Genomic DNA, 20,303 nt, shown 5'->3' on the forward strand with positions numbered 1-20,303 from the left:
CGGACCGGGATCGGAGAGGGAGCAGAAGAAGGACCGGAACAGGAACGGGAACCGCGGCGCCCCTCGCAGCTCGGGGGCGCGGGAGGAGGCGCTCAGCAGCCAGCGGTGATTTCACCTGTCCCGGTACTCCCGGGGAGAGCCAGCTGCGCTCCCGCCGCGGCCCCGGTCCCATCCCCAACACCGGAGGGCAACCCCGCGTTGCCCTTTTAAGAGGGGCCCGGTGCCGCCGCGCCCATTGTCGCCGCCGCCGCCGCCGCGGGGCGGGGGGGCCGGGCCGGTGCCGGGGCGGGCGGGATGGGGGGGGTGGGGGCACATTCCGCCGCGTTGCCGGGACAGCCGTCGCCGTGGCGACCGGTCCCTGCCGCCGAGCCGCGGTGCGCGCCGCGCAGTTCCCACGGAGCGGCCCGGGCGGCGGCGGCGGCGGCTCCGCTCCCTCCGGGGCGGCGGGAGGGCCGGGATGCGGTGCAGTGTTGTGCTCTCGCCCACCAATATTGCACTCGTCCCGGCCTCCCGCCGCCGCGGGCTGCGCCGGTGGGACCGGCCGGGCGCTGACGCAACCCCGCGACCACCGGGAGGACGGCGCGGGACGGAACCGAGAGCACGGGGCGGGGGGGGACCCGTGGGAACCCCTTAAAGGAGCGGGCGCGCAGGGTAGAAAACACTCAAAACTTTATGGCCAGGCGTGGGGCAAGGACCGGAGCGCCCGGGGCAGGCGTGGCGGGAGCCCCGGCACTGCGGGGCCCCGGTACTGGCAGTGCAAAGTCCGCGGGGGGCCGGGAACGGGGCCCGGCCGGGAGGAGCGGCGGGGCCCGGTGCGCGCCCGGGTGCCGCCGGTGGCGGGAGCCCGGAGCGCCACCGGTGCCGCTGGCGGGGGAGGCCCGTGCCGGGCGCGGTCACTCGCGTCCCTCCAGCAGGAACCGGCGGAAGGGCTCGAAGTCGGCGGGGATCGTGTCTGTGGGAGCAGCGCGGGGGGCGTCAGGAGCCGCCGAGAGCGGCGAGCTCCGGTAAAGCCCCCGGGCCAGGGCCGAGCCCGCCGCAGGGGCACGGGAGGGGATGCTCGGCCGGCCGCCGGGCCGGGGCGGGGGTCCCGGGGGGCCCTGCTCACCGTTGCAGCGGTACTGCAGGTTGGACCAGATGATGTTCTCCTGGGAGAAGCAGAAGACCCCCAGCCGGCCCCCGCGCATCGTGGTGTCGATGATCACACCGGAGTCGGCCACCAGCTGCGGGCCCTCGTACAGACGGACCCTGCCGGGGAACGGGGCCCGAACGCTCAGCGGGCCCTCACCGGGACTCCGCCGGGGCCAGCTCCGGGATTCCACCGGGACCCCGCCGGTACCCGACCGGCAAACACCGGGATCCCACTGAGACGCCATCGGGGCCAGCACCCGGATCCCACTGGGATCCCTCCACGAGCAGCACCGGGCCCAGGGCATCCCGACCCGGGGACGGTGGCACCGGGCTGGAGCCGGGGCATCCTGCGGGAGACTGGGCCGGGGGCACCGGAGCGGCTGGGGCACCGGAGCGGCTGGGTGCTCGGGCCGGGGCCCCCCGCCGTGGCCGGGCTGAAGCCCCCCGCGCCGCCCCCGGCCCGGCCCCGCCGCCTTTGTCGGGCGCTTTGCATGTGAAAGGCGCCGGCGGGGTCGCCATGGCGACGGGACAATGGCCCCGGGGGCCCGGGGGGCGGAGGGCCCGGCGGCGGAGCCCCCCCGCCGCGGCCGCCCCGGCGGGAGCCTTAAAGGAGAAACGCGGCTGCGGCCCCACCGGGCAGGAACCCTCCCTCCCCATGGCCAAAATCCCCCCAGTGCGGTGGTGTCAGGGGCTGGATCCCTCCCCATGGCCAAAATCCCCACACTGCGGTGGTCCCACAGGGATGGATGCTCCCCCATGGCCAAAATTCCCTCACTGCAGTGGTCCCACAGGGCTGGATCCCTCCCCATGGCCAAAATCCCCTCACTGCAGTGGTCCCACAGGGCTGGATCCCCCCCATGGCCAAAATCCCCTCACTGCAGTGGTCCCACAGGGCTGGATCCCCCCATGGCCAAAATCCCCTCACTGCGGTGGTCCCACAGAGCTGGATCCCTCCCCATGGCCAAAATCCCCTCACTGCGGTGGTCCCACAGGGCTGGATTCCCCCCATGTCCGGCATCCCCTCACTGCTGTGGTCCCACAGGGATGGATCCCCCCCCATGGCAGGCATCCCCTCACTAAGGTGGTCCCACAGAGCTGGATCCCCCCATGTCCGGCATCCCCTCACTGCTGTGGTCCCACAGAGCTGGATCCCCCCCATGGCCAAAATCCCCTCACTAGGGTGGTCCCACAGAGCTGGATCCCTCCCCATGGCCAAAATCCCCTCACTAGGGTGGTCCCACAGAGCTGGATCCCCCCGTGTCTAGCATCCCCTCACTGCGGTGGTCCCACAGGGCTGGATCCCCCCCATGTCCAGCATCCCCTCACTGCGGTGGTCCCACAGGGCTGGATCCCCCCCATGGCCAAAATCCCCTCACTGCGGTGGTCCCACAGGGCTGGATCCCCCCCATGGCCAAAATCCCCTCACTAAGGTGGTCCCACAGGGCTGGATCCCCCCCATGGCCAAAATCCCCACACTGCGGTGGTCCCACAGAGCTGGATCCCCCCATGGCAGGCATCCCTCACTAGGGTGGTCCCAGGAAGCACAACGCCTCCTCAAGGACATCCTCCTACCCCTGAGGGGGATCCGCAGGACCCTTACTCGTGGGTATCATCAGGGCTGCTTCACTCTAGGGCTGGTTTCTCCCCAGTGACTTCCCCCCGCACTGGGGGTGCACCGTGGTGTCACAGCCCCCTCCCCAGCGGTCCCCACGCCCCCCCTGCTCACCTGATGTAGCCCACCTGGGGCCTGTGTGCCAGCTGCCAGCGGTAGGACGTCTTGTCCCTCCAGCCCACGTTCCGCGGGTCCTTCCAGAGCAGGCGGACGTGGTCGGGCGTGTGGCCCGTGTGCCACAGAGCATTGCGCAGGTGCTCCCCGGGGCCCGTCGAGGATTTCACCGCCTGCAGGCGCATGGGGGCTTCAGGGGGGGCTCAAAAGGGGGCCTGAGCCATCCCGTGGGTGGGACCACCACCCACCTTGAGCTGCAGCCCCGGCTCGGCCACAGCCCGGAAGGGGGTGGCCTGCCAGTAAGTCTGCTCCGTCTGCTTCCACATCACCACGTAGAAGCTGGCGCTGTCCTGGTAGCTGAAGATGAAGCCGGCGTAGTCATCGTCGGTGATGGTGTTGACGTGGAAGGTGCCCTCGAAGTCCACCCCGTTGAAGGCTGTGTAACCTACAGGCAGGAAACGCTGTGGGGAGCCCTCTCTCCCCACGGGACCCCCAACCCACCCTCGCCCTGCATGGTGGGAGTGATGGAGGGCTGCCCCCAAGAACCTGTGGGTGAGTGAATATATCTTACCCACAGCCAAACCCGGGTCGCTGTTCATGGTCTGCACGATCTCCATGCCCTGTGAGGGGACAGCTGGGTGAGGGACACCCCTGGTGACCTCCCAGTGCCCTGAGCCCCCAACCCTGCAGCGCGGCCCCCAGAAACACGGGGCGCAGCACCCACACCTGGTTGAGCACGACCCAGTTGGGGTCGATCTGGGCGTCCCCCTCGGGGTCGAGGATGACGGTCTGGTAGGCGCGGAAGTCGGTCAGCGTCACCTCGGCGCTCTCGGGGCACGCGTCCAGCTGGTCCGCCACCGTGTCATTGTCAAAGTCCTCCTCGCAGACGTCACCCACGCCGTTCCCTGGGGACAGTGCTCAGTCAGGGCTGGGCTGAGCGCAGGCAGGTCCATCTCCTCCTGCCCACCCCATGCTCACCGTCTGAGTCCTTCTGGTTGGGGTTGGGAATGAGGCGGCAGTTGTCTGGGCCGGGTGCCACATAGTCCGGGATGCCATCGTTGTCATCGTCGTTGTCACAGTCATCCCCCAGCCCATCGTTGTCCGAGTCCAGCTGGGAGCTGTTGGGGATCTCGGCGCAGTTGTCCTTGGTGTCCTGATGTCCATCTCCATCACTGGGAGCAAGAACGAGGTCAGAGCAATGACAAAAGTGGGGATCTCCCCAAAGACCCCATTGTCCCTCCTGACACGTCCCTGAACCAGGAGCCCAGTTCTGCCCCCCAGGACACAACTGGGAGGCCACCCCACAGCAGTGCCATCCCCACCTGTCCTCGTTGGTGTCACAGATGTCTCCTACCAGGTCACTGTCCATATCTGTCTGGAGGAGAGCGGAGCCCTAGTTCAGTGCACATCCTGGGGCGAGGAAGAGGAGGCCCCACTGAGCCAAGCCCCAATCATCCCAGGCCCAGCCTGGCCCCAGCCATACCTGAGTGGGGTTGCTCATTTCAGGGCAACTGTCACAGGCGTCCCCAACACCGTCCTCGTCCCGATCGGTCTGCAGAGGGTTGGGCACCTTGGGGCAGTTATCCAGCATGTTGGGTATCCCTGCAAGGATGGTGCTGAGTGGATGCCCTCCCCTACAGGATACCCTGCCCCCCCTGGCACAGCCAGGCCAAGCCAAGAGCAGCTCACCGTCCCCATCAATGTCATTGTCACAAGCGTCCCCCTCGCCGTTGCTGTCCGTGTCCCGCTGGTCGTTGTTGGGCACGTTGGGGCAGTTGTCACAGGCATCCCCAAAGGAGTCAGTGTCCGAGTTCTGCTGGTCCTTGTTGGGGAAGAGCCGGCAGTTGTCCTGTGGAGAAGAAGACGGGGATGTTGGCACTGTGGTGATGGGCAGAGAGGAGGCCACAGTCCCACAGTGGTCAGGGCAGACAGACATCTCCAGCACCCTGAGACCACCCCCAAACCACCAGCCTGCTGCTCCCCGGGAGAAGCATCTGGAGGGACTCAGAACTGAGCCAAAACAAGAAGCCCTCCTCGAGCCACTGCCATGGCCACCCATCCAGCACAGCCACCTCCACGTTCTTGACACCATCACCATCAGCATCGTCATCACACTGGTCCCCAATGCCGTCGTTGTCAGCATCCTCCTGGCCAGAATTGGGCGTCAGGCGGCAGTTGTCCTGCAGGCACAGCCAGCATTAGGGACAGGGAGGAGATGAGGTGTGGAGCACAGCCCTGCTGTGGATCCTGCACCCCCTGGGCCTCCCCTGCAGGAGCCCACCTGCTTGCAGTGCTTGTTGTTGTCGATGCAGGGCAGGGGCTCGTCTGGGTACCCATCCAGGTCTGTGTCTGGCCCACACACGTTGCCATTGCCAGCCCAGCCCACGTTGCACTGAATAAAAAAAGAGATCAGGGGCTAGGAAATGCCCTGGCAGGACCAATGCTGCCATTCTGTACCCCCAACACCCTCCTCCTGCCCCATCCCCTGCTCACAGCACAGGAGATCTCCCCGTTCCTCTCAAACAGGCAGAAGCCGTTGATGTCGCAGGGGTTGGAGGTGGGAGTGCTGCAGGACCTCTGGGGCACGCAGCCAGATGTTTGGTTGCCCACAAAGCCCGACTTGCAGGGCCCACACTTGTAGGAGCCCTGGGGGAGAGAAGGCAGGGCTGGGATGAGGGAGCTGAGCGGCCCCAGGAGCAAGGGAGGGAGCGGGACAGCGCTGCTCACCTGAGTGTTGGTGCAGATGGAGTTGGGGTCGCAGCCCCCATTGTTGCCATCGTTGCATTCATCGATATCTGTGCAAACCTGTGAGTAATGTGGGAGAAATGCTCACCTGGGGGCTTTTCCCTGCGGGTGGCTCTGCCCATTCCTGCCCACGGGAAGATGTCCTACTCCAACATCATCCATGCTGTCCCACGGGGATCCCACTCACCTGCTTGCTGGCCCTGGCATAGTCCACCCCCACGCCAGACACGGTGTTGCCCCGATAGCCCCGCGGGCAGGGCTCGCAGCGGAACCCCGGGGCTGTGTTGATGCACTTGGAGCCGGGGAAGCAGGGGTTGGCATGGGCACACTGCAACAGCAGAGAGACAGGCTTCATCCTTGGCACAGCATCCCGCAGGGCGGCTGCCGCCCCAGGGCATCCCAGGGCATTCCCAGAGGAAGCATCCTCAGCCTGGCAGTGCCAGGGGCTGCTGGTGCCCCCCAGGACATGCCCACCTCCTCGATGTCAGCGCAGTGGGTGCCGTTGCCCTCCAGCCCCGGCGGGCAGGGCCCGCAGCGGTACCCAGGGTACTCGTACGTCTCCATGCAGTCCACGCCGCTGAAACAGGGGTTGGGGTTGCAGCGGGAGCGGTGCTCGTGGAAGCCTGAGGAGAGGAGAGGAGAGGAGAGGAGAGGCAGGTGAAGGGTGACACAAGGTGGCTCTTTGCCCCCCGAGGTGGGAGCAGGGCCTCGGCAGCACTCACCGCAGACCTGGCACTCCATGATGGTGTTGCGGATCAGAGACATCTCCTTCACCTGCGAGGCAGCAGAGCACAGAGCATCAGGAGGGTGCTGGGAAAACCCAGCCCGGGGAGTGTCAGCGCCCCCTCAGTCCCACCTGGTCCCTGATGTCTTCCCGCAGCTCGGTCAGGAGCCGGTTGAAGAGGGTCAGCTGCGTGACCAGTGCCTTGGTCTGCTCACCTGCCAGCAGCAGAAAGGAAAGGTCAATCCCAGCACAAAATCTCCCAGGGCTGTGGGCCAGGACTGCTCTGCCCGTTGGCACTGAGCTAGGAGGATGAGGCACCGGACAGCCTGTGCTCACACAGGGCACGTTTCCCTGCAGCACACCCCACACCCTCTGATCCCACATGGGGCGCTGGCACAGGCTGTGCAGGGATTTCTGCCTCTGTGGGGCCCCAAACGCCTCACCAGTCAATGAGGGAAGCAGAGCAGGGACTTACCCAGGATGGAGGCCAGCACGCTCGTCACTGCAAGGAGAGAGAAGAGGCATTACCAAATGCTGCTGTGACACCCCGGCAGCGTCACCTCACTCCTGGTCAGCACATGTGCAGCACTGCAGCTCCCACCTGTGTGGGGACACTGGGCCAGGAGGGGCAGGAACACTCCTCTGTGCTGTCACCCCCAACCTCCTTGCGCCACAACCCACACGCATGACCCCAAAAGCCCCCCAGACCATTACCTGCACTGTGGATGGACTCATCTCCTTGGAAAGGGCACTCACTCAGGGCCCCTACACGGCTCATGGACCCTCCCAGGATCAGCTTCATGGACTCTACAAACCCCTGACGCGTGTGGGGAGATGCAATCAGCACGGAGAGCTCCGCCCATCCCCAAACACGCATTAGCCAGGCTCTCAACCCCCCGGGCACTCACCTGCATCCTCTGGTAAGCCTTGACCCCTGTGCGCACCTCGATGGACTCCACCTCGGCCAGGGGGATCTCGGAGAGCTCGGGCAGCCCCACGCTGGAGTCCATCTGCTTGCAGTCCACGTAGAGCTCCACGCCGAGCGCGTCCCTGCGCAGCCCGCTCAGGCGCACGATGACAGAGTGGCTCTGCCCGTCCGCCACCTGCGCGTGCTGCAGGTTGACCGAGTGCACCTTGTTGTCCTCCCGCAGGTACCTCACCAGGACTGCAGGGCAGCGGGAAGGGGCCGTCAGCTCCCCCGCCCCAGCACCGGCAGCACCCTGGCAGTGGCGTGTGCGCCCGTCGTTCTTCCCTGCAGGAGCTCAGCCCCATCCGTCCCAGCCCATCGCCACCCACCTTTGTTAATCTTCCCCACCACGGACACCTCCAGCCATCGCGTGTTGTCCTTCTTGGAGTAGAGGCCGAAGAGGGTCCCGCCCTGCTTGGGGGGCAGGCGGAAAGTGGACAGGAGGTACACGTCGTTGACAGTCAGCAGCTCCATGCGGATCTTGTGGGCCACGCTGGCCATCTGCCGAGCCTCGCTCACCAGCAGCAGGTCGATGACTGCGGGACACGAAGCACCGGGGTGGCCACTGCGCCGGCAGCCGCAGCTCCGGTGCCCGGTGCGGTCACAGCGGGGGTGGGCGGGGGTGGGTGGGGGTGTCCCTGGACCGCCGGGCTCTGGGGGGACCGGGGAAGCCCGGGGGGCTCCGGGGCCGCCCCCGCGCGGTGGCGCTCCAGGACCGGCCGCGCCTCCTAACGGGACCCGCAGAGCCCCCGCACCGGCGGGACCGGCTGAGTCCCGGCCCGGAGCCCGCCCCGCTCTTGCGGCTTCCCTGCATCCCGCTCCGCGGAGCTCCCCGCGGGCCAGCCCCGGTAAGGGAGACATCGGAGGGACGCTCCGGGCTCCGGTACCGGCTCGGGGCGCTGAGGGGGGAGCGCGGACAGCTCGGTGCCGCTGCCGCACGGGTGCCCTCCTGCTCCGTGCGGTCGCACCGGGCTGACCGAGAGGGGCAGCGGCGCCGGGGTCAGCCCCCGCCTCGCACTGCCCCGCGGCCCCGAGCCAGCACCGGAGCCGGCGGCCACCCAGCGCCCCGGGGCGAACGTTCCAGCGTCCCCGGTGCCCGCAGCTCCCCCGGGGCGAGCAGAGCCGCTGTCAGCGGCCGTGGGACGGGGTCTGCCGCCACCGACCCCCGAGTGCCGCCCGTCCCGCCGCCCCGAGCCCCTCCGGTACCTTGCAGCTCCTGCCGCGCCGCGGCGGCGGCGCCCAGCAGGAGCAGCGCCAGGAGCGCGGGGCTCCCCGGTGCCCCCATGGTGCCGCCGGTGCCGCCGGTGCGGAGCGGAGCGCGGCGGGGCGGGGTGGCGCACGGGGGAGGGGCCGGCGGGGCCGGCGAGGAGGAAACAAAGAGCCGTCAATCACCGGGCGCATCCCGGGGACACCGGCGGGCCACCGGCCGCGGCTCCGGCCCCGGAGGGGGGCACCGTGCCGGCGCGGCGCACTGAGCGCGGGGCTTCGGGGACCCCCCCGGCACTGCCGGTCCCCCCGTTGACAGCGCCGGTTCACCGGGAGGTCAGGCGGGGGGGCTGGGGCCGCCCCAGCAGCGCCGGAGCATCCCGGCCCGGGAGAGCGGGACCGGCCGCGGGGCCGCTTGTACCGGGGTGCCCCACGCCGCGGACCGGCAGAGCGCCGGGGCCGCTCGGTACCGCCGGGGGATGCTCGGGCCGCGGAGCCGCTCCCGCGGAGCTCCGGCCAAGGCGGGCGGGCGGCCCGCGGCGTCCCGGCCGTGTTTACAGCTGTTTCCCCGGGTACCATAACAACCGGCCGAGCCCGGCCCCGGGGCTGCCCCAGCCCCGCGCCCCCGGGCCGGCTCCGCGCCAGCGACCCCGCGTAACGAGGGGGTGCGGGCCGTGGAGGGGGGGGCTCCCGAGCCGCACACGGGGCGTTTTCCCTCCGCCGCTGCCAGCGGGCTCCGGGCCCGGCTGCTGCCCGGGGAGAGCTGCGGGAGGGTGCGGGGCGAGCAGGGTGAGCGGTGCGGAGCTGGGCTGAGCCGTGCCAGGCCATGCGGGGAGATGCGGGGCTGAGCAGGGCGGAGCAGTGTGGAGCTGAGCGGGGCGGTGCAGAGAGATGCGGGATGCAGCGGGGCTGTGAGCACGGTGCGGGACACAGCAGGACCGTGAGCACGGTGCGGGACACGGTGCGGGGCTGTGACACGCTGCGGGGCCGAGCAGCGTGGAGCTGAGCTGAGCCGTGCGGTGCGGGGACGGGACGCGGGTTCTTCCCCAAGGACCCTGCAGACCCCACCCCACCATTCCCAGCCCGGACCCCGCTCGGCTCCGCTCCATCACGGGACCCCCGGTCGGTGCCGCCCCGCGGCGGGGGCGGGCGGGGCCGCCCGTCCGGTTCCGGGTCGGCGGAAGATGGCGGCGCCCATGGAGCTGTTCTGCTGGGCCGGGGGCTGGGGGCTGCCCTCGGTGGATCCCGACTGCCTGGCTGTGCTGGTGAGCGCCGGGGCCGGCGCGGGGGTGGGCCGGGGTCCCGCGGGCCGAGCCCCGCTCTATCGCTCCGTCCGTCCCTCCCGCAGACCTACGCGCGGTTCACGGGGGCGCCGCTGAAGGTGCACCGGGTCACCAGCCCCTGGAGGAGCCCCTCCGGTAAGGGCCCTGCCGAGGGTACCGGCACCACCAGCGGGACCCCCACCCCATGGCAGCCCCGTGATCCCGATCCCCCGCTCCTCACCCCTGCACCCTGCACGTGTTACGCTCCCCACCCCATTACACCCTCCCAGCCCGTCTTATCCCTCCTGTGGCCCCACACCGCTGACCCCCTGCCCTATCGCACCCTTTATCCCACTGCACCTCTCCTGCCCCATGGCCTCTCCTCCCCACGTGGCACCATCCTACCCTATTGCACCCCCTGTAGCTCATCACGCCCCGTCCTATTACCACCATTACCATCTCATTACACCCCTTACCCCATCACCTCCTCCCACCCCACAGCATCCCTCATGTCCTGTGGCCCCACACCGCTGACCCCCTGCCCTATTGCACCCCTTATCCCACTGCATCTCTCTTGCCTTATGGCCTCTCCTCCCCACTTGGCACCATCCTGCCCTATTACATTCCCTGTACCTCATCACACCCCCTGTCCCGTTACCACCATTACCATCTCATTACACCCCTTACCCCACCACCTCCTCCCACCCCACAGCATCCCTCATGTCCCGTGCCCCTGACTGCACCCTCTCATCTTATTGTACCCCGTTGTGTGTCCTCCCCACCACTGCACTCCCCTCTATCCCCTCACACACCCATCTTCTCATCCCCATCCCTGTCCCATCACACCCCCTCTTGCCCTATTGCACCCTCATGCCCCACCACATCCCCTGTCCCATTGCACCCCCCCCATCCCATTGTGACTCCTGTCCCATTGAACACCCTCATTCTACCCCCTACCTCATTGCACCCCCTTTTTTCTGTCCCCCCATGCATCACTGCACTCTTATGCCCCATTTGCTGCCCCCGTCCTGTCACTCCCCACTGCACCCCCTGTCCATCCCCACCACACCCCCCTTGTCCTGGAACATTCCCCATTTCCCATCACACAGCTTCTCCCCCCTTCCCTGTGCTGCTCTGTCCCCACCTCACCTCACACCCCTGCACTGCCTCGTGCCCCTCATTCAGGCATGGGGGTCCATCCCCCCCATTGCAGCCCCCTGCACCCCTCCCCTGCCCAGGGCACGGTGACTGCAGCCCCTGCTCACTCCCCCTGCCCACAGGGCACCTGCCCGCGCTGAGGACACGGGACGAGGGCACCATCTCCAAACCTCAGCAGATCATAACCCACCTCAGGAAACAGGTACACAGGGGCTTGGGGCTGCCCTGCCCTGGGCTGCTGGGTGCTGGAGCCCCTCAGGGAGGATGGATGTGTCCCCCGTGGATGGGATTTGGGGTATCCCATGGGATTAAATTGGCGTTTTTTCTGCAGAAATACAACGCTGACTACGACCTGTCAGCCACGCAGAGCGCGGACACGCTGGCCTTCGTGTCCCTGCTGGAGGAGAAGCTGCTGCCAGTACTGGTGAGGCTGCAGGGAAGGGAGGCTTGCTGGGGATGGGCTTTGCTCCCTGGAGCTGTGAAAGCAGGCTTGGGTGTGCCCAGCTGCCAGCAGCAGCATCCTGGGGTAGGAGTTTGGGGGTGGCAGCCGTGGATTGTGCAGCCCAGGCTGGGGCCTGCCCTTAACCCCAATGCTCCTGCAGCCCCTCGTGCTCTCCAGGGTGGCTGTGCCAGGCAGGGGCTCTGGCGTGCCAGCAGCTCTGCCGTGGCCAGGCTGTGGATTGTTCTCCACCACAGATCCACACCTTCTGGGTGGACGCCAAGAACTACGTGGAGCACACGCGCAAGTGGTACGCGGAAACCATCCCCTTCCCCCTCAACTTCTTCCTGCCCAACGCCATGCACAAGCGGCACCTGCAGCGGCTGCAGCTCATCTGGGGGGATGACTACATGGAGGATGAGGAGAAGCTGGAGAAGGAGGTGAGGGATGGGGTCTGGGCACAGTGGGTCCTCACAGCCCTGTGAGGCTGTCCTGGGGTGGCTTCACGATGCTCGTATCCCCATTTGTATGTTTAGCCCAGAAATAAGCTTTGCACCTTTAAGATTGGCTCTGAAAAAAATCCAAACTGGGGTGTGGGTTCTCCCCTCCTGCTCCCCTGAGCACTGTGGTGGTACCTGGGCAGGTGACAACCCTCTGTCCTCCTCCTGCAGCTCTACCGGGAAGCTCGGGAATGCCTGACACTCCTCTCCCAGCGCCTCGGCTCCCAGAAGTTTTTCTTTGGAGACTCGTAGGTGGCCAAAGCGGGGAGGGGAAGGGGCTTGAGAGCCCCCACACCCCAGCAGGGCTGAGGCCCCATGGTCTGCAGGGGAGCTGCAGCCACTTTGAGGGCAGAACAGGGGACAGGGCACTGTCCCAAGGAGGGAGAGCCACGTGCTGTCCCCTGGGGGTGCTGGGGCTGGTGGTGCCCGGTGGCTCTGGGTGGCTTTGGGTGGGGACAGTGGCCCAGACACTGCTCTCTGTGCCCCAGGCCGGCCTCCCTCGACGCCTTGGTCTTCAGCCGCCTGGCGCCGCTCCTGAAGGCGAAGCTGCCCAACGGGAAACTGCAGCAGCACCTGAAGTCCCTGCAGAACCTGTGCAACTACTGCACCTCCATCCTCAGCCTTTACTTCCCCTGGGACGGAGGTGAGAGCCATCCCCCGCCTCACCCACCCTGCGGCTGTGGGGTGACCTGTCCCCGCAAGGTGCATCCCCACCCTCCCAGGGTGACCCTTCCCACCCTCACCCCTGCTCTGCCCCCCTCCAGGTGACCCCCTGAGCGCTGCCCCTCGGGCTGCGGGCACGGACAGCGCTGAGGCAGAGGAGGACCCCCACAAACGGCGCAAGCAGCTGCTGTCAGTGCTGGTGGGGCTGGCGGCCATGCTGGGCTACGCCTTCCTCAGCGGCATCGTCTCCATCCAGCGCGGCGGCGTGGGGCCGGCCGGCCGGCAGCCCATCGCCATGGAGGAGGAGGAAGAGGAGGAGGAGGAGTGAGGAGGAAGAGCTGTGTGACTGTTCCTTCCCAGCCCCTGGAACTGACTGTTTTTACTCTATGGAAGCCTGGCAGCATCGCTGCTCTGCTCTGTGTCCCGCCACCAGGAACCACAGCCCTCTCCGTGGGAGCGTCCCTGCCTCACCAATCTCCGTGGGAGCGTCCCTGCCTCACCAATAAACCTCCCTCTCTCCACCTGCACCCTCTCGTACTCCCAGCACCCCCAAGGCCCTTCCCAGATTCCCCAGTTGCCCAGGCTGGAGTTTTGCAGCAGGCACCAATGTGTTCTGGCTGTAGTTCTGCCCCTTGCTCCAGCTTTGGGTCTTGCAGGGGTCCCAGAGGGGGGATCTGAAAGCATCTGTGGCATCTGAGCAGTGTCCCTGTCCCTTCTCCAACAGCTCTGGGGCTGAGCCGCACATTTCCCCTGCATCATTCCCCTGTGGCAGCGCTCAGGGCAGTGCAGACAGCAGCTCTGCAGCGCTGATACCTCCCCTCCACACTGCTGCCAGCCCGGCAGCACAGCCGAGACACAAAACCAGAGCCAAGGGCTGCCGAGGCTGCTCGTCAGGACACGTCCCCAGCCCAGGAGCACTCCCCGCTGCCAGCGGGACACCCGGAGCCCCGCTCCAGCAGCCGGGATCCCTCCAGCGCTGACATCTGTTTGCATTCCAGCGCGCCTGCCAGCGCCGGGGAGCTCCCGCAGCTGGCACAGCTGGGAGCGCATCGCTCGGGCTGGGAGCGGGGTCGGGGGCGAACACCTGGGCTCCGTCTGCCCCCGCGGTCCCACCGGGCGTGGGGCTGGTGCCGCTCTTGGCTGCTCTGCGGCTCCGCTTTACGATGCACGGATGGAAAGGCGGCGCGGGGCCAGGCCGGCACAGAGCTCTCGCTTGTTCGGCAGTCGCCAGCGGCATCCCAGCCCTGCTGCTGCTGCGGCGGCTGAATGTCCCCAGGCTGCGCTGCTGTGCCCCCCACCAGTGGCACCCCAGCCCTGCTGCTGCGGTGGCTGAGTGTCCCCAGGCTGCGCTCCTGTGCCCCCCACCAGTGGCATCCCAGCCCTGCTGCTGCTGCGGCGGCTGAGTGTCCCCAGGCTGCGCTCCTGTGCCCTCCACCAGCGGCATCCCAACCCTGCTGCTGCGGCGGCTGAGTGTCCCCAGGCTGCTCTCCTGTGCCCCCCACCCAGGCACCACCAGCGTCATCCCAACCCTGCTGCTGCGGCGGCTGAGTGTCCCCAGGCTGCGCTGCTGTGCCCCCCCAGCCCGGGTGCAGTAGCCAGGGGCCCCCACGCTGGGCTGGAGCAGAGCCGCGGTGCTGGGCCAGCTGCGGAGCCTCCCCCATACTGGCCCAGTTCGAGGGGCCCCAGTGGGAGGGGGTGAGTCAGTGCAAACCCCTCTAACGTCACTCAGGAACTATGTGCCCCGTGCTCCCGGTTCGCATTAGCTGCAGGGGCTGATGGCGGCTCCAGCAGGAGGAGAAAGCACAGCTCTGGCTGGGGAGAAGCTGGGGCTGCCGACGCCAGAGCTCTGCTCTAAATCCCGGTTTCGTGTCCTGACTGCAGCTTTGGGCCCTTGCCTGCCTGGGGGATGCTGCAGTGGAAGACAGGAGAGAGATGCCACCCCTTATGGGGACAGTCCCCTGCAGCACCAACCCTGTGGGATGGCCCAGGAACCTCAAATCTGCCTCCTCTGGCCCCTGGCATGGTCCTACCCACAGAGCTGGCACCAAGGGGAGATCAGGGGTTCATGCAAGTTTGTAGAAAACCTGTTGATTTTATGAAACATCTAGAAAAGCACAGGCGTTGCAGCCCTAGGGTCATACAGGTCCTCTGGGGCGCAGGGGGCTGCAGGGAGTGTGCTGCAGCACCAACCCCACTGGAGTCTTCTCTCCAAGCTGCCACCAGCAGCGTGTTCCTGGCTCTGGCACCTCCCTCCCGTGCCAGGCTAGGCTGGCTGCTTCCAGAGGAACGTCTGGATGGAGTCGCTGGGAGCCACGGCCTCGATGAAGCCGACGTGCGGGTCAGAGATCCCAAAGGACACGTCCGTGGGGGAGCTGTGGGGAAAGCGAGAGGGGATGGGGGCTCAGTGGGCTCAGTGGGGCCTTTTAGCAGGGATCAGAACCGAGCCACTCACCGGTTCAGGACCACCAGCACAACGGCGCCGTCGGGGCGCAGGAAGGCAGAGTGCTCCAGGTCACACCGGTGGCACTTCTTGGAGACAGCCAGTCCCACCCGCTGGGAGCCCTCGGGGATGAACTTGCTGTGGGGACAAGCTGGGTCAGAGTGTGGTACTTAGGATGTGGTAGCTGGAGCCAGCAGCCTGTGGCCCCCCTGACCCACCTGAAGTGGCCCAGGTGGTAGAACATGGGCTGCTTGTAGAAGACATCCTTGCTGCTGTCCACGATGACGGGGCTGTCCACGTAGTTCTTGCTCCAGTTGGGGCCTCCCTCCATGTCCAGGGCCAGGTTCCAGTCGGTCCAGCCTGTCACGTAGTTGTTGAGGTTCTGCAGGGCAGAGGGTGGTACTGAGCCACGGGCAGGCCCAGGGGCTGGCCAGGGTGGCCAATGTGTCCCCAGCTGCCACCAGGCCCTACCGACAGGATGCTGTGGCTGTACTTGCTCCCACGCTCCCAGCCACCCAGGACCACCCTGGGCTCCCAGAAGTAGGAGCCTGTGGAGGCCTCCGTGGAGAGGAGGAAATAGTCTGGGAAGAGGTGATGGGTGATGGAGAGCGTCAGGTCGATGGGTGCCAGAAAATCCAGGTACCAGTGGATGCCGATGCCGCTGATGTAGCTGGCAGCCACGGGGTCTTTGAGAACCTGGCAGGAGAAATGGGTCACACCAGTGCCCAGAGCTGGGAAATCTGCTGCTGTGGGGCCAGAACAGCTGCTGTGGGCACTCACCACCTCGGCCCAGTAGGGCAGCATCACCCTCTGGTCATCCAGGATGATGAGCTGGACGTGGCGGTGGGAGCTGTTGGCCAGTGCCGGGCCCAGGTCCTGGGCAATGAAATCCCTCTGGTGCTCAGGGGAGAAGCCCAGGCACTGGAAGGGGTAGAAGACAATCTCACCAGCCGTGGGCTCGTTCCCTGCTGTCACTGCCCAGAAGGTCAGGTTGTGCTTGGCATATTCATCCAGGAACCTGGCGTGGGGTAGAAGGTGAACGGCCCCGTCACGCCTGTGCCAGCTCCAGGTATGGCGTCCCTGGCACCCACCACACTCCCGTGGCCCCTCACCGGACAAAGTACTTGGCCCAGGCCCGGTGGTACTTGTCCCCAGGGCTGCCCTTCAGTGTTCCCCTCCCTGTCATTGCTCCATTTGTCTTCATCCACACTGGGGAGGTCCAAGGGCTGGCGTACAGAGACAGCGGCCGCTTGGCCACTGCCTGCGCTGCTTGCAGGATGGGGATCTAGGGAGAAGTGGGATGGCACAGAGATCTCTGGGTCTGTCCCAGTGCTGGACAGCAGGAGGAGTCACCTCCCTCCCCAGACATGGGAAGGTGTTCCCTTTCCCCATCCCATCCCACCCCATCCCATCCCAGAGCACAGATGAGTCCTCTCCCTCCCCATTGGAAGTGATCCCCTTCCCCTTCCTATTTCATCCCATCCCATCCCATCCCATCCCATCCCATCCCATCCCATCCCATCCCATCCCACCCCATCCCATCCCATCCCAGAGCACAGATGAGTCCTCTCCCTCCCCATTGGAAGTGATCCCCTTCCCCTTCCTATTTCATCCCATCCCATCCCATCCCATCGGTCCCATCCCATCCCATCCCATCCCATCCCATCCCATCGGTCCCATCCCATCCCATCCCATCCCATCCCATGGGTCCCATCCCATCCCATCCCATCCCATCCCATCCCATCCCATCCCATCCCATCCCATCCATTGGATCCCATCCCCTCCCACCCCCTCCCACTGATCCCATCCCATGGATCCCATCCCATCCCATCCCACCCAGGCAGCAGCCCCAGTCCCTCAGACCCTTCCTGCAGGACTCACCTTCATGTGCGTGTCCTCCTCGGTCAGGTTGAAGTGCCTCAGCTCGAAGTCGCCCTCGGCGTCGGCGTAGGTGTACAGGCGGACGGAGAAGTCAGTGCTGGCCATGGGCACGCGCACCAGGTTGTACTCAATGCCTGAGGACAGGGCAGGTGGTGATGGGCATCCTCAAGTTGCATTTGGGGGCTCCCCAGAACAAATCTCAGCTGCCAGACCCCAACAGCTTCGCTGCCCTGGGCTCACCTTCCTCGGAGAAGTAGGAGCGGATCAGGTGGTTCTGGGCAGCCTTGGACAGGGACTGGATGTTGATGGCAGCTGCGTCAGTGATGGAGCCACCAAAGCCCTTCACCTTCTGGTACCTCTGTGTGGTGTCTAGGGTGAGGTGGAAATCTGTGGGGACACACAGTGTCACCAGCCCTGCCGCCTGTGAGAGGACAGACCCTCCCACAGGCCAGGGTGGTACCTGGGCTCTTGGCGTTGTGCTGGAAGCTGCCCTCGCTCCGCTCCAGCCTCTTGCCAGCCTTGCTGCTCTCATATTTGATGTAGGAGCCAGGGGCTGGCAGGACCAGGGGGTCCAGAGTGTCACAGTACGTGGCACTGCAGGCACAGACCAGCGAGCCATGCCCAAAATCCTTGGCATCACAGGGACGGCCACCTGCAGCAGAGGAAAGACCAGGTGGGCACTGAGGGCTGTGGCAGAAGTCCAGCTCATCCCTTTGACCCATGACAGGCTCCAAATCTGCCACCCTCCAAAGCCCAGGGACAGGTGCCAGCACATACCTGTGACCTGCAGGGCTGCCTGTGCCAGCAGGAGCCAGCCCAGGACACTGGCACAGCCTGGCCCCATGGCACCTCTGCTGCAGCGGCTCCGACGACGCCGATGGACACGCTGGGAGCAGGGCAAGGTGTCAGCACCCAGAGCTGCTCAGCCTGGCCCAGCCACACACAGGGACACAGCGAGAGCCCCAGCATCATCCCCCTGCCCAGGGGACCCCTAGAACCACCCCGTGCCAGGGCTAAGCCCGTCCTGCCCTCTGCCCACTGCTCCAGCCCAGTGCCCACCTTCCCTCCCACCCCTCCAGAGCCCACCAACAGTTCTGGCCATGTCCCAGGTGTGGGTGCAGCCCCCCAGGTGTGGGCAGCCCCCAGGTGTGAGCCTGCTGCTCCTAGCTGCCCACGCTGGCTGTACCCAGCAACTTTGTTCACTCCCATCAACTCCCTCCCACTCCTTCTCCTCCTCACCCGTTCCACAGCTATGCCATGCCGTGCCATGTCATGCCATGCTGCATCACCCCATGTATCCCCAGTGCCCCCCGAGCCATGCCCAGGAGCAAACAGCTCCACACTCCCAATCCCACAGGTCTGGAAGCTGGAGCTTGTCCAGCCAGAGTGGTCTGGGGCTCCAGCTCCTGGCATGGAGGGTCCCATATTCCCCTGTTCTTTCAGGTGCTCACACCCTGTCCTGTCCTTCCCGTGGTGCTGGGCAAGGAGCCTGTCAATGAGAGCACAGGAGGAGCCACCTCCAAGCCTTGGGACCCTGGTGCCAGACTGAGGACCCCTGGGGACCTCTGCCAGGGTGGGATGGTGCCCTCTTGTAGCTCCTGTGGGATGTGGAGCGGGGCCAGGCAGCTGTCCCACCTCCATTGCCTCCCACTCCTGCCTGGGAGTGATGCCCAGCTTGGCCAGGGCACAGCCTCAGCACTGTCCTGCTGCCCAGGGCTGTCCCATGCCCATCCTGATGCCCATCTCTGTCCCCATTCCCATCTCGGGCCCAGGGGACTCACCTGCCTCCAAACCACCTCTTGCTGCTGCGTCTCTGTGGCAGCGGTGGCAGGTCCCGTGTCCCAGCTGAGCCTGGTGGGAGGGGACGCTTCTGGAGGAGCAGGAAAGGTGAGTTTGGAATGGGACAGCTCATGGGACTCGGTGTTTGAAGAGGAGCCCGGGGATGATTTTGCAACCTGGCTCCAATGAGCTTTCCACACACCGCAGCATTTGCAAAGCTCTCCTGAAACCTGTTCCAGTGGCCAGAGGGAAGCTGGGGAGGGGAGGATGCTCACCAGCCCCCCAGGTGCCTCCATCACCCCTCACAGCCAGGCTTGCCCTGCTCTCCTTGGCAAGAGCAGCTCTGTGTCCCTGGAACACCTCAGACAGGGCAGGCTGTGCCCACCCTGCGTCCCTGCTCTTGGCAGCACTTGGGCTTTGTGCCACCAGTCCCACCACCACGACCTGTGTCCCATTTGTGGCTGCTCCAGGACCTTTCCTGGCACGGGCAGAGGCAGCAGCCGCTCATGGCAGGGATTGCCCACCCCTCCTGGTGTGGGCACAGAGCGGGGTCTGCCCCCCAAGTCCCCTCGCCCCCGCCGTGCCCCACGGGCCGGAGCCCCACGCCGCAGCGGGCTGGGTGGAGCCGGCAGCAGCGGTTTTATCATCGGCAAAACAAGTCTGGGCTCCGCACCGTCTAATTTGGGATCCTTCCTAATTACAGGCATCTGCTCCGCAGGAGAAACAGGAGGCGGGCAGAGTGGGGAGGAGGAGTGGCAGCTCCTCGGGGTCCCCTTGGGCAGCTGGTGGGGGTGGCCAGGAAGAGACCCCCACCCAGGGACCGCCGTCCCTCACTCAGTGTCACATCACCAGCCAGGAACCAGGGTCACAGCCCCCTGTGGCAAATAGCAAAGGTGAGATGATTTGAAAGCTTGAAATGCAGGCCTTAGAAACAGAAAGAACAGAGCAGCTGCAAAGTCTGAAAGTAGAAAATGTTAACGAGTACTCTTAGTACTTTTAGTATTTTTAGTACTTTTAGTTATTGGCTAAAACAATTGTCTGTGAGCTTTAGCAATGTGCTCTTGGCTAGAAAGTTTTTCAAGCGCTCTGTAACAAAGAAATCTTCAGCTGCTACTGGCTGTACACGAGCTTTACCTTCCTATTTTCTCAACCATGTCATGAGGGTGATGCTGCAAATAAAGCTCGAGGAATGTACCCCAGTAGTCCCATCCCATGAAGAAAACACACCTCCCACCCAAGGCCCTGCTCCTCCTGCTGCCCCCGCAGAAGGGATCCCCCAGCCCACGCTGCAGGCAGTGAGGATGATGGCGGTGGTTCTTCAGCCTCACCCCACCCCTCTCAACCATCCTGCTGTGGTTCCAAACAGGCAGGAGCAGCGAGCCAGCCCAGAGGGGCTGGGCTAAAGCCCTTCCCTGCAGGTTTGACCCCTGGGCACTGCTGAACACCGAGGGGTGAGGGTCCTGTGTGGGCCATCACCTTGGGAAGGGGACATTGCCAAAGTGTCAGGAATGGTGTGGCAGCAGGACCTGGGCACTGATGAGGTCACACCTCAGATCCTTGGGGTCAGTTCTGTGCCCCTCATGAGGGCTGGAGCATGTCCAGGGAAGGGGATGGAGCTGAGGAGGGGTCTGGAGCTCCAAGAGGAGCTGGGGGGGTTCATTCTGGAGAAAAGGAGGCTCGGGTAG

The 20,303-nt window shown here is 65.9% G+C and overlaps 3 protein-coding genes across 5 annotated transcripts; 1 reads left to right on the forward strand and 2 right to left on the reverse strand.

The window, feature by feature from the left end:
- Positions 1-856: 856 nt before the first annotated feature.
- On the reverse strand, positions 857-8,583 carry THBS3 (thrombospondin 3). Of its 3 annotated transcripts, XM_063176312.1 has the most exons (23): positions 8,497-8,583; positions 7,620-7,826; positions 7,232-7,488; positions 7,038-7,140; positions 6,799-6,825; positions 6,456-6,538; positions 6,322-6,373; positions 6,074-6,222; positions 5,787-5,927; positions 5,582-5,659; positions 5,348-5,500; positions 5,136-5,246; positions 4,927-5,034; positions 4,544-4,703; positions 4,338-4,456; positions 4,177-4,229; positions 3,833-4,026; positions 3,581-3,759; positions 3,426-3,474; positions 3,103-3,299; positions 2,855-3,027; positions 1,106-1,245; positions 857-952 (listed from the first exon to the last, which is right to left on the reverse strand). In XM_063176312.1, the coding sequence occupies exons 1-23, from the start codon at positions 8,573-8,575 to the stop codon at positions 894-896; spliced, it is 2,871 nt and encodes a 956-aa protein (XP_063032382.1). In that variant the 5' UTR covers positions 8,576-8,583; the 3' UTR covers positions 857-893. The 3 variants fall into 3 exon arrangements, with proteins under 3 accessions (XP_063032382.1, XP_063032381.1, XP_063032383.1); XM_063176311.1 differs by having other exon boundaries at positions 6,074-6,373; XM_063176313.1 differs by lacking the exon at positions 8,497-8,583 and having other exon boundaries at positions 6,074-6,373; positions 7,232-7,435; positions 7,620-7,762.
- An 891-nt stretch (positions 8,584-9,474) lies between these two features.
- Positions 9,475-12,984, forward strand: MTX1 (metaxin 1). The gene is made up of 8 exons (XM_063176483.1): positions 9,475-9,761; positions 9,845-9,914; positions 11,039-11,118; positions 11,248-11,340; positions 11,613-11,795; positions 12,027-12,103; positions 12,344-12,498; positions 12,620-12,984. Exons 1-8 carry the CDS (start codon positions 9,681-9,683, stop codon positions 12,844-12,846), a joined length of 966 nt encoding a protein of 321 aa, XP_063032553.1. The 5' UTR covers positions 9,475-9,680; the 3' UTR covers positions 12,847-12,984.
- A 1,606-nt stretch (positions 12,985-14,590) lies between these two features.
- LOC134429147 (lysosomal acid glucosylceramidase-like) lies at positions 14,591-18,687 on the reverse strand. Its single transcript, XM_063176249.1, has 11 exons — positions 18,621-18,687; positions 17,617-17,725; positions 17,300-17,491; positions 17,080-17,226; positions 16,840-16,973; positions 16,071-16,243; positions 15,739-15,976; positions 15,430-15,654; positions 15,177-15,340; positions 14,971-15,096; positions 14,591-14,890 (listed from the first exon to the last, which is right to left on the reverse strand). The coding sequence occupies exons 2-11, from the start codon at positions 17,681-17,683 to the stop codon at positions 14,782-14,784; spliced, it is 1,575 nt and encodes a 524-aa protein (XP_063032319.1). The 5' UTR covers positions 17,684-17,725; positions 18,621-18,687; the 3' UTR covers positions 14,591-14,781.
- Positions 18,688-20,303: the final 1,616 nt, after the last annotated feature.

This window comes from Melospiza melodia, chromosome 25 (genome assembly GCF_035770615.1).
Source record: "Melospiza melodia melodia isolate bMelMel2 chromosome 25, bMelMel2.pri, whole genome shotgun sequence".
NCBI classification, from domain to species: domain Eukaryota; kingdom Metazoa; phylum Chordata; class Aves; order Passeriformes; family Passerellidae; genus Melospiza; species Melospiza melodia.